The 13,115-nt window shown below is 37.6% G+C and overlaps 1 protein-coding gene across 1 annotated transcript in view; it reads left to right on the plus strand.

Moving 5' to 3' along the window:
• Positions 1–13,115, plus strand: part of lrrcc1 (leucine rich repeat and coiled-coil centrosomal protein 1) — a 122,356-nt gene that overhangs the window by 56,996 nt on the left and 52,245 nt on the right. Inside the window, exons 8-10 of the mRNA XM_048596141.1 lie at positions 1,736–1,937; positions 3,079–3,227; positions 11,839–12,043. Of these exons, the coding sequence (XP_048452098.1) occupies positions 1,736–1,937; positions 3,079–3,227; positions 11,839–12,043 (556 nt within the window). The remainder of the gene's footprint in view (positions 1–1,735; positions 1,938–3,078; positions 3,228–11,838; positions 12,044–13,115) is intronic.

The raw sequence follows: 13,115 nt of genomic DNA on the forward strand, positions 1-13,115 counted from the left end.
TCAGGCCACCATGCTTGAAATAGGTCTGCACGTGCTAACATTCTTGCTGTTGATTGGTTGACTGTGTATAATGGATGGTAGTGTGTTTCATGAAAAAGTGTAGCCACATGTTACTGAATGAGAATTCACGGTCTTTTGGGGTACAGAATGGTGTTGGTAGATTGCCATAGCATGCCAACTGTGACTTGTATAATGGATGAGATAAATTTTAGAGTTAGGCCATTTTTGTGATTTTATTAAGTTGAGGGTGTTTGACAGTTGTTGATTTGTCCCACTCACTTTGTTTGAAGCATGTTTCATGTAGTTTTCCTGTCCTGCAATTCTCACCTATATTGTACAGCTCATTTGCATGTCACAGCAAAAATTTGCTTAGTTGTACCATGACATCCCTACACCCATATGTCCAATCCTCTGTCCTTTCGTCTTCTTAGTATGGTCTCCGGGGCATCGTTCCCTCCCTTGAACAACCGATTTCCCTTCCAAATGTTTTGGCTTCTGCTTTGAGACTCACCAGTTAATTGTTATTGCCTTGATAATGCACTTCCTGCTTTCAAAAGCTTTCTTAGAAGATATATTCTTGATTATGCTTTCATCATCTCTTATCTTTTTTTCCAATTCTTCTGTTTTGAGACATCTGTGTCAAAGATATGGTATAAGGATAAGCATTGTTTCACTATTTAGCCTTACCTTGCTTTTGTAAAGCCTTTTGAACTATTTTCCGAACAGCATTTTTCATTTGTGGGCTTCTTTCACTGACCGAGAAGGAAATTTTGTCTTACCTTAAATGCAGCTGTATTGTTTTAATACCAATTTGGCTATTTTTCTGTCAATACTGTTGATGGAAAACAGTTGATGGATCTCTCAATGGAAAAAATAGTGAAACCCCACTACTATAAACATTAAAATTTGTTTCTACAGCATTAACTTCAGTGATGTTTGACAGTTTCTTTTCTATTCTATGTAGGTCAAATACCAATTAGGAGTAAATTACTGTTAACGTATAGCTCAGTCTTATCTATTACTGAACTTATCTATTACTGAATAGCTATTAGCTGCTGAGATTGAAGGGCACAAAAAATGCCGTTAAAATAAAGCTATGTCTTGTTAGGTAGAAAATAAATTTTCTTTTTTCCCTTCTATAGATATGGAAGTACTTTGTTACTCTGGCTGGAGGTTATGGTTCAGGCACAGAGTTTTGAATGACAGCTGGAGATATGCACAAAATGTAGTAAATATCTGTATATCTTTGTCATCCATTGGATCTTTTCAGATGTGGTTCAAAGTAATAGTGATACTGCATGCTGACTAATAAAACAAGCAAACAAAAAGTACATTTAAAAAGATGTAACTATTCAAATAAAACTAAATAATGTAATAGCTAATGAATGGTCTCTAAGGAACTAGTGAGTCGTTTGGCATGTGTGAATGTTTCAGATGGAGGTTTATTTGCGAACGTGTCAAGTTGGAATCTGCATCCTATGTTTAAAGAACAGTGATGGATTGATGCTAAAAAGAAATTGGTTAACTATGAGGCATAAATATATGATTACCAGAATGAAAGTGTGGAATATTAATATATTTTTAAACAGAGGGTCAAAAAGAAAATTTATAAGATCTTACAGAAAAGTCTGTGATAAGACTTAAATGCACGGTTCCATTGTAAGTGTTCTCCTGAATGTCCTCCTTTGTTAAAGTGTCATGAATGTGTAACACAAATGATTATTTTTTGTCTCAGAAACAAGCAGCCTTGCCTACGAAAATTGAAATTGTCTAACAACCAACCCAGAGGTGAAGACTTCTCCAGCAGTTCACCTGTGGAATCTGCTGAGCTCCAAATAATAGGATGCACACCCAGTAATATGTCAGCCATGCAAAAACCTCAACACAAATCACAAGACAGCAAGAAAACGAGTACAACTGAGGAGTCCACATATAGGGTAATAAAATTAATGTTATTTTTTTAAAATCAATTCAAGAGTGATGAACTGTGTACACTATTCAAGAACACCTAATATTGAATAAATAATGTAGGGAAACCTTTTTCCTGAATATACATCAGCATTTAGTTATGCTAAAATCTCCCAGTTCATGCTCATATTGGCCCACAAGGTAATTTAAAGGAACAATTTAGTCTTTTTTTTCCAGTGGAATGACTGAAGAAGATCTGAGATCTACTGAAATAATTTAGTCAATGTGCCATGTGAGTAACTCAAGCAAAAGGCCCCAGATAGTGAGATGAAAGGACATAATGGATATGCCACAAAACCAGAAATGTCTTATTTGGTAGCAAAAGAAGTTTAGGGGTTTTTCCCTTAAATTAGACAGATGTGGGAGTACTTTGCTGTTCTTTAGCTGAAATTTACGGTTCTAGGCCAAGATTATTGACTGACAGGTGTAGGTGTAAGTGGGGGTGGGGGTAGGTAGTTGGCTAGCTGACTGGTTTCCAAATGCACAGTGACACCAACATTGTGGGTTCTATTCTTGCACTGGTTGCCATGAAGGTCACTCCTTCCCAACCTTGGCCCTCACCTGAGATATGGTGACTCTAGGTTAAACCGTTACCAGTCGTCATTCTCTTTTGTCCTAAGATTATGCCTTTTGGTCCTAGAGTCTCCCATGCGGGAAAATATCCTCTCAGCATTTACCTTGTCAAACCACTTAAGAATCCTGTAAGTGTCAATGGGATCATCCCTTATTCTTCAAAATTCCAATGAGTAAAGACTCAACCTGTTCAACCTTTGTTCATAAGACAGTTCCCTCAATACCAGAGACCATCCTGGGGAACCTTGTCTGAACTGGCTCCAATCAAATTATATCTTCCTTAAATAATGGAACCAACACTGCTCACAGTACTCGGATGTGGTCTCCCCTTGCACAGTTGCAGGAAGACTTTCTCATTTTCCCAACGTTTGAAATGAGGGCCAACATTTCAATAGCTTTCCTGATTACTTGATGCACCTGTGTGCTAAGCTTACTGTGTTTAATGTACAAGTATCCCAAGTCCTTTTATATTGCAGCTTTCTGCAGTTTTTTTTTACACTTAAATAATACTGTTACTTTGTTCTTCCTTCCTTTTAGGTCCTTATTCAAGAGTTGGACCAAGAAAGAGAGATGAGATGGAAAGCAGAGCAAACTATGAAACAGTTGATAGACCACACAAAAGAACTGCAAAATCAAGCAAATGAGAAAAGGGATTTTCATGACATGGCTGTACATACCACAGACAGGTACCCGAATAACATTTACTAATTATTATCAGAACTTTGTGTGTCAGTATAATACAGCATGTAAATCAAGTGCATCCAAGAATACTTTGTACAATCACAAAAGTAGCTTTGTAACTTGAAAGTAATGTAAATGATCTGATTGTAGTGTTGACTAAGATCCGAGTGTGAGACCAGCTTCAGGGTAGAGTATCTCGTATGACAGTTGGGTTTTGTACTCCGTGTAGTATAATGTCCCAAACGGGACGTCTTTCGCACTTTGTGGGGAAAACTAGTTAAGGTTTTAGTTATGCAATGAACTTTTTTTTAAAAAACTGGTTTAAAAAAATGAAGGCAATTATTTATGAAATCTTAAGTGCTGTTCTACTTTTGGATTCTTGGGTACTGCATTGGTGTTTAAAATGTATATAAAATTGTACCTAGGCATGAAAGTTGGCTATACTCATGTAAATAAAACCTAACAGTTATCTTGTATAAATGACTCCCTGTTGTGACTTTGACACCATTAAGGTAGGTTCCCCAGCAATTCAAATGAAGATTCTTTGTGCAACCTGCAAAAACAACTTGCATTTATATAGAGATAGCAGGAACTGCAGGTGCTGGAGAATCTGAGATAACAAGGTGTAGAGCTGGATGAACACAGCAGGCCGAGCAGGAAGGCTGACGTTTCGGGCCTAGGCCCTCCTGCTCCTCTGATGCTGCTTGGCCTGCTGTGTTCATCCAGCTCTACACCTTGTTATCTCTTACATTTATATAGTTCTTTTTATGTGCATCATCAAATAAAATTTGATACCAAGCCACACAAGCAGGTATTAGGTATGGTGATCAAAATGTTGGGTAAAAAAGTGAGTTTTAATGAGCATCTCAGCGTAAAGGTAGAGAAATGAAGAGATTCAGGGAGAGAATTCCAGAACTAAGTTCAGTGCAACTGAAGTCCTTCTTGGAAAGAGGATTTCACCTCTTTGCCTTGTACCATTTCTAGCTCCCTTCTGCAGTTCCTTACTCTGCTGCTCTCTGCTCTGTGGCACAACTGAAAATCTTTGACCAGCAGATTTGTGGTGGTCATATTGATAGTCTGCCCTGAAGCTGAGACCCACACTGTGGAAGTCATAGCGCTTTTCATCCTGATGTAATTGAAAATCTCCAAAATGTGGAAAGTACATCTGAGTTAAACTTTTCCACAAGCAGGTGAAAAAACATTTGAGTGTAGATTAATGACTGCAGTATTTCTTTGGGTTTGATTCAACCCACTGCAATCTTTCTTTCTCTTCAGTAGTGACTTTTGGAAAACACTGTAGTCCAGGGTCAAGCTCCAAAGTGGATATAAATATTGCCGTCAATTTTCAGCGTCTGCAAAAGCTTACAAATGACATGTGATGTCACTGACAGTGTCATTAATTTATAGTTAAGAGTTATGTACCAAAGTTTATTCTGTTCTTTATGATTGTACAAGTCTGGAATGTCAAATATTTTCTCAGGAAATTTTGAAAATGAAGCTTGTCCATATTCATGGACAATATAGGCCATTAAGAATAATATTTTTGTTAATTAAAATATTTTAACAATAACCAAGTTTCATTTCAGTGCAATTTATTATGTGCTAGTTATCATGGAATGAAGAAGGTTACAGTGCCAATACTGTTTGCTGAATTGCACATTTTGACCTTGCTGAAATTGTTTTGAATTTGCAAGAATTATAAAACAGGACAATTTCGCTGCATTTCACAATGATTTGATTTTTTTACTGTTACATGTTCCAAATCAGTGAAAAGTATTGTATTGCGTGCTAACCAGACAAATCTCATTTTACATAAGTACGTCAGGGTAATAGAATGCAGAATATAGTATTACAGCTGCAGAGAGAGGTGCAGAAGATGATCAGCTGTAATATATGAGAGATCCATTATGATACCAGGGCTGGGGTGGGTGGTGAGGGAAGAAGATGTTCTTAGATCTGTTGGTACATACTTAGAACAAATATTAATCTGATGGATTGATATATTATTATATTACTTTGTATTTAATGGAGCAGTATACTGAATGTTTTCCATTCATTTATAATGCCAAAAATAAGAGTATTTATGTTTATACTTATCACTGATCAGGAAAATCCTGAGAAGTTGCCTGGGGTTTTAAGACAAAACGTTTAAATTTATAGTGACATAAGCTTTTTGTGCAGTATGTAAACAGCCATTAACATACAAAACAGATCATAGAAGATAATATGTTCAATAAAATCTGCAAAGGTCACAAGGTTTTTATGTATTCAAATCTACTAGTATATAAAATGAAGTCATGAAATGAACAAGGAAAGAATGAAATACTGAAGTGGTTAAGTTCTAAATATCCTTAAAAAGCAAATTCATTATTATTTGTCAGTTACCAAATATATTTTGGGTGTATATGTGAGTAATTCCATCCTCCCCTTAATGGAAAATTCTGCTCCCCATGGCCTGACTCTCATCAAGTGTTGTTAATTCATCATCCCTCTGTTTACTGATGTCAACATTTAAGGAAAGCCTTGACTTAAAGATTCTCATCCTTGTTCTCATTATCTTTGTAACCTTCTCAAGCACGACAACCCTTCAAGATATTTGTCTCACACCCAGAATTTAGTTTAAAACTTGTGGAGCAAAGGAGTTTTAAGATCATCACCATGTACATTGTCCACGAAAGATCATTTGTAGTTCATGGGTAAAAAAAGTAATCAACAAAGCTGATGAATTGTTGAGCTTATGTTAAAGGGATTGCAATTCAAAGGTGAGTTCATGTCTGCAAAGCCTTGGTCAGACACCATCTGGGGTCTGTTTTCACTTTTTATTTCTTCATGGGATGAGTGTGCCATTGGCAAACCCAGCATTTGTTGCCAATCTCTAACCGCCATATGGGTGATAGTGTGCTCCTTTTTGATGCAGAACCTCAGAAAAGAGATTAGAGTTGGAAGGGGATAAGCATACATTAAGCAGAATGATAGCAGTTATTAAAGTACTAAATTGTTTTGGTGGATGTTTTGATTAAATATTTCAACAGTGGATATTTTCAAATTCTGTAATGACTAACAAAAAAAAACTAGTTTATATTAATCTGGAAAGCTGCAACTTGCACTATGTTGGTACTTTGGTATTTTTTCTCCGTATCGTATCCGTCTCATGATCTGGCCTTCATCACCCAAGGTACGTAGACGGTTAGAGCAGTGATATTTAAGATAATAAGTTAAACAAAGGCATATTAGGAATCCTGAGGGAGAGAAGTAGTTTGAGAGTCCACAGGGATGTTTCAAAGATCTGGAAACAGTGAAGATAGGTGTGGAAGAGTGGAAGGATGTTGTGGTCTGTAAGTTTTGTGGAATGTGTTGTTGGGTCAGGGAATAGGGCCATAAAGAGATATGGTGGGAGTGGAGAATGATGAGATTTGATGCTATGTTGGCACTACTACTTTAGTGGTCCCAGTGTACAAGATTTTTGGAGGAGATGTGTGGGAGTCCTCGGAGTGTTGGAAGTAATATTGGAAGCAGTTGATTAATGGAAAATGAATAGTAAGGTTTGACAGGAATTATAATTGTCCACTAACTGCTCCTCCCATCACACGTTAAACACAACTGGCTTTGCAGCAGTGAGCATGAAAATTCTTTGCTTCAATTGCTTAGTCTTTTTTCAGTTCTCTATGAAAATTAACTTATTTCTTTAAGAAAAGAAATTTTAGTTTTCAATAAAGTTTTCACCCTAAATCCAGTGGGAAACCCTACTTGAGATTGTAGAGAAGGACAGTTCTTAAATTAATTCCAAATTTTTAACTCCAGTGAATAATTTTATGCCACATGAAATAAATATGGAAATGTTAAGGTAAAATAGTGTCGTAGAATCTATATTTGTGATATTAGTTAATTTAAAAAAGCTATTTTTTTTAAATGCTGTAATTTGGCTTGTATGATTTGATTTGTATCACAAAATAAAGCAATGTTTATTTGTAAATTATTTGACCAGCTATCCAGTATCATTGATCTTAAATAAAATACATGTTGTTTTATAACAATATGCAAGAAGTAAGCATGACCTGTGAAGAAGTATGTGCTATAAGAATAACTTCGTTATAGAGTTTGTGATAATTTTGTCTGACCCTGACAAAGCCCTTTTTAGTAAAAATAACTGTTTTAACCATACCACACTGATTCCTTTGTTTAATTAAGAGACAGCCACAGAAAGAAGTACTTATAATATGATAATCTCAGTTTGAAAATAACTAGTGTTGCCGAACGTTTCAGAGTTAGAGATTTATGAATATCAACAATAATGATTGTGTCAAGTATTCTCATTCATACTATAGTCTGTGTAATGTGCTCATAATATGCCAGCAAAAAAATATTTTTTTCTCCTATCTCCACAAGGTTTTAGTATAGGATGTAAGGGTGCAATCTAAGATGTATGGAAAAAGATATGATCCTGTTTATGTCAACAACCTAAGTAGTGTATTTTGTATTTTAAGTTGTTTGAACACGATACTGTGCATGAGGGAATCAATTGGTTATATCTCAAATTATAGTGAGGATTTGCTTTGAGTATTTGTGTAAATTAATTACACTATTTGTAATGTTTGCTTTGAAAACTGTGATTTGATCATGCCAGATGATTACCCATTAATACATGAGTGTTTTGAAATTGGGCAATAGGATAGTGGTGTTGACAACATTATTTTAAATGGTGTAAAACAGCAGAGAAAGAGAAATTTGAAGATGATCATGGTAATACTCCATGCCACAATTTCAGGACCAGTAGTGTTACGTTAGTCATTATCCTGTTTAAATACTAATTAGTTCTGTATGACAATGAGTTTAACATGACACAAACCTTAAATATTGGCTTGTTTTATGATCGTTCCCATTTGATATAATGATCCAGGTTGACTTAGGATAACCTATCTTTGGGGGAAAGCCAATCATTTAAGATTTGGACTAAGACTTGCAGAAGTTATTGGACCCAGCTTGACATCGTCACTATTTCTCTTATTTCTTCCACTGACTCTAATATGTCATATTGCATAATAGAACTGGGTGAGCAGGAGTCTCCTTCAACTAAGTATTGGAAAGATTAGAGCGATTGTCTTTGGTCACCACCTCAAGCTCTGTTTTACAGTCTGCGTCTAACTCTGACTCTGTTGTACTCCATGGTTACTGTCGAAGTCTATTTTATGTTTAGTTATTCATAGGATGTGAGTGTCGATGGCTAGGGGAGCCCTCATTGTCCATCTTTAATTGCACTTGAGAAGGTGGGGGTTAATTGCCTTCTTGAATTGTTACTGTCCATGTCATGTAGGTATACCCCCACACAGTGCCATTAGGGTAGAGTTCCCTGATTTTGAGAGCAACAGTGAAGGAACAACGACATAGTTCCAAGTCAGGGTGGTGCATGCCTTGGGTGACAAATTGCAAATGTGATATTCCCATATTCTGACCACATACCCGCCCTACAATAAAGAATGCATAACTCCTCCTCAATCAGATCATCTGATTTTGGGGCGGCACAGTGGCCCAGTGGTTAGCAGTGCTGCTTCACAGGGCCAGGGACCCGGGTTCGATTCTCAGGCGACCGTCTATGTGGAGTTTGCACGTTCTCCCTGTGTCTGTGTGGGTTTCCTCCACAGTCCAAAGATGTGCAGGTTCGGTGAATTGGCCATGCTACATTGCCCGTTGTGTTCAGGGATGTGTAGCTTTGGTGGGCTATAGGAGGATGGGTCTGGGTGGGATGCTCCAAGGGTCGGTGTGGACTTGTTGGGCCGAAAGGCCTGTTTCCACACTGTAGGGATTCTATGATCATTCTATTGTATGATTCTGCTTTTGCCTCAGCTCACGTACTGCTGAATTCCTCAAGTTTTGTTGCTTTGGATTTGCCTAATCCAATACAAGTTCTTCCCTCTTTCACCCTTCTTAAACTTGAATTTATCCAAAGATCTGCTGTTCATAACCCAAGTCACACCAGCTCCTATTGATGCGTCACTCCTATTTGAGCAGCATACCCATTACATGTCACTTGGGTAGCATGCTGGAAATCAAACCCCGCTATTCCTGGAGTCGCCACAAAAGTTCAAAAGTTAAAAAGTATGCAGAGTTCACCAGCTCAGATGTCTTTTAAATCCAGGTTGACCGCATGGACCGGTTTATGTACTGAAGAAGAACTGATATTTATTATAAATAAATAGACTTTAGTGACAGGTAAACAATGATGAATCATCGGCATATAGATCCAGTCATCAAAACTCTAACCCCTTTATAAACTCTACCAACAGATAGATGTACATAAATGTGAGGTTATCCATTTTGGGAGCAAAAACAAGCAGGCTGTCCTTGTCACTGAAAGTAAACATGCAGGCGCAGCAGGCAGTGAAGAAGGCAAATGGTATTTTGGCCTTAATTAAGAGGATTTGAGTCCAGGAGGAGGGATGTCTTGCTGCAATTGTACAGGCTCTTGTTGAGACCATACCTGGAGGATTGAATGCAGTTTGGTCCCTTTACCTGAGGAAGGATGTTCTGGCTGTGGAAGAAGTGCAACAAGGCTTATCAGACTGATTCCTGGAGTGGCAGGACTGACATATGAAGAGACTGGATTAGTTCTGGCTGTGTTCACTGGAGTTTAGAACAATGAGGGGATATCTCATAGAAACCTATAAAACTCCCTAACAGGATTTGACAGGATAAACATAGGAAGGATGTTGAGTTAAATTGAATTAGTTTTTTGTCACGTACTTAAATGAGTACAGTGAAAAATTTATAAGTCCCCACTTACAGCACCATCTTAGGTTCACAGGTACCTAGGTACAGCTTCTTCAGACACCAGAATAGCTATAGTGTAACAATGTCACTAACACACGGCGCCATCTTAGAAACAGAGTACCTAGGTGCAAGCCTTAGTTATAGATTAGAGAAATGAAGAAAAAAAGTTGCATTACAGCTATATACTGTATAACCATAGGTCAGAAAAATAAGGAGCAAAGTTAAAAAAGACAAACAGCAGTGGGCCTCCTTTGGTCAGATCACTGGCTGCAGCCACGCTCTGCACCAGACTACTGCCCCCTGCTTGGCACCTGGTCACTGGTATCCCCGCTTTGGACTGCCAACCCTACTTCAGAGGCCGGGAGTCGGAGGCTAGGGCCAGGTGTCTGAGAATAGAGAAGAAAACAACGGAAGGGAGGAAAGAGGGAGGGGGAAAAAAGAAGAAGAATGGATGGATCGGACGAGCTCCAGCTGGAGCATCCTACTCCTCCACCATCTTACTGGATGTTCTGGACTGGGGAGTCCAGAACATGGAGTCACAGTTTAAGGATGCAGGGTAGGCCATTTAGGACTGAGATGAGGAGAAATTTCTTCACCCAGAGAATGGCGGGCCTGTGGAATTCTCTGCCACAGAAAACAGTGAGGCTAAAACTTGAATATTTTTAAGGAGTTAGAGAGAGTGGTTGGTACTAACGGGTATCGGGAGGAAACGGGAACAGGGTACCGAGTTTTAAAGTCAGCCGTATTCGTATTCAATGGTGGAAAAGGCTCAAAAGGCCAGGCAGCTGCCTCCTGCTCCTTTCGATCTGTGATTTTATGTTCATATTATTCTTCAAAGATTGAAAATCCAGCGGTATTTATTTTGACAAAACCTGCTTAGAATTAATGAATTATTTTATAACGTTTTTGACTTTCAATGTGTTTTATTTTAATACTTAAGCAATGATTCTATTGTGCTTTGCCACCAAAACAATAATAAATGAGCCAGCCTATTTATGGTGCATTTAGAAGAATGTTATGATAGACAATTTTGATTACATGTTAAATATTTATATTTGGCCAACCATTTAATTAGTTTTAATTTTAATTTTTCTTTTGGTCTTCGTAATGAAAGTGAAAAGTTTAAGTTTGCATGAATGTAATCAAGAGCAGTTAAACGTTTTAAGTATCAATATTGGCATTTTCACTTCTGGTGGAATATTGAAGTTATTTTTATTTAATTGAAACAGTGCTTTTGAATTGGTACTTTGGTCAGTCGTGCTGCTTACAAAATAGTTTTCTATTCTGCAGAGACTGCTTAAACAAGTAAGTTAATTCTCAACTTGTTCAGTATCCTAAATGCAACATGCCATTATTTAACTACTGATGAACAAAGTCATTCTTGTAAAATACCTCATGACTCCAGTTCTGTACCATAGTCTGTACATTATTCCAGATGTAAGGTGAATGATGTATCAGTTCCTTTAATATTCCTGCATATTTTTGATCTTTCTCTTTTTTTTTTTGGAAAATACCACTGAAGACTTTCCAAAGAAATATTGACCTCAGGAAGAGATAAATTAGTTTTGTTTGTGTGAGTGGATTGCCCATTTGATTTTGTTTTTGGAAAAAGCTTTCAATACATAATAATCATTACATATGTAAGTATGTAATTGTCAAAAAAGTAAGCATTATTTAATCATCCTTTTTTTTTTTTTTTTTAGACCCTTCAGTACGATGTGAATTATGTGATCCATTAGGTTGTACACCCACATTCTATCATTTTGGAACATACAAATTGTTTGCGCTTAAAATATCCAATGAGTTGCTTAATTTTCAATTCATATTTCTGTTTATTAATGTAAATTCCAGGTTAAAAGAGTTGCTAATGAACGAGAAAGAAGCCAGAAACCAATTACAAGCTTATATTGCAGAGTTGAAGAAGAAAATAGGGATGCTTACAGAGGAATTAAGAAAGTCAAAGACTACAGAAGATGATCAACGCAAGCTCCTGAAATCACATGAAGAAACAATTCTGAAGTCAGACTCGCAAAGGCTGCAGCAACAAGCTATAGAGGTAATTGAATATATGGCGTAGCTGTGATTTGTAAATGTAACTTGTTAATGTATTTTTAAAGCGCCCATTTTAGAGTCATCTGAAAACTAAACAGCGTAGTACATCCCTAAACTACCAATTTACTTCAGAATCTGATGGATCTTCTGTTGGATTAATTATAGAAAGTTCAATTCCCACATGTTTTGGGAGCCTCAATGTGTTAGGATAGCATTCGATCATCTGTGGAAAAGTGTGTTTGATGACAAAGACCTTTAAATCAGGTACCAAACTAATTGTCGATAGGGCAGCTGTGTTACCTGTCATCCTAAGTGCTTCTGAGACATAGGCAGTGTTCGTCAGGCACCTCAGATCCCTCAAGAAAATTGTCAATCAGCACAACCTCCTGCAAATCCAGTGTTAGGATAAGTGATCCAATATCAATGTCCTCTCTTATACCAACATCCCCATGATTGAGACTCTGGGTACTGTCAATCAGCTGTGTTGGGCAAGTCGCATCTTCCTGACCTAGTACTCCCAAAGCAAACTTTCTTGTCCTAAACTTCGCCAAGGGGTTACCAGAAGATCAGAGAAAATACTTCAAGGATGTCTTTGACATCCCCTGAAAAAATCCAGTATCCTGACCGACTCTCAGGAGTCTCTTGCCAAAGACAGCACAAACTAGAGAAGTATCTGCAAAGGTGCCAACCACCTTTAGCATCTCCAACAGATCCAGATGGAGGCCAATCACATACAGCAGAAGGAGTATATAACAACCCAAGCATCCAGTCCACCCACATCATCAGACCTTACATTGCAGGGTGTGTGGATCGAGCATTGGACTATATAGTCATAGGAACAGGAGTAGGCTATTCAGTACCTCAAATAAAAACCAAAAGAACTGCGGATTCTGTAAATCAGGAACAAAAACAAAGTTGCTGGAAAAGCTCAGCAGCTCTGGCAGCATCTGTGAAGGAGAACAGAGTTAACGTTTCAGGTCCGTTCTGAGGAAGGGTCACTGGACCCGAAACGTTAACTCTGTGTTCTCCTTCACAGGTGCTGCCAGACCTGCTGAGCTTTTCCAGCAACTTTGTTT

Source organism: Rhincodon typus, chromosome 4 (assembly GCF_021869965.1).
Source record: "Rhincodon typus isolate 14 chromosome 4, sRhiTyp1.1, whole genome shotgun sequence".
NCBI lineage: Eukaryota > Metazoa > Chordata > Chondrichthyes > Orectolobiformes > Rhincodontidae > Rhincodon > Rhincodon typus.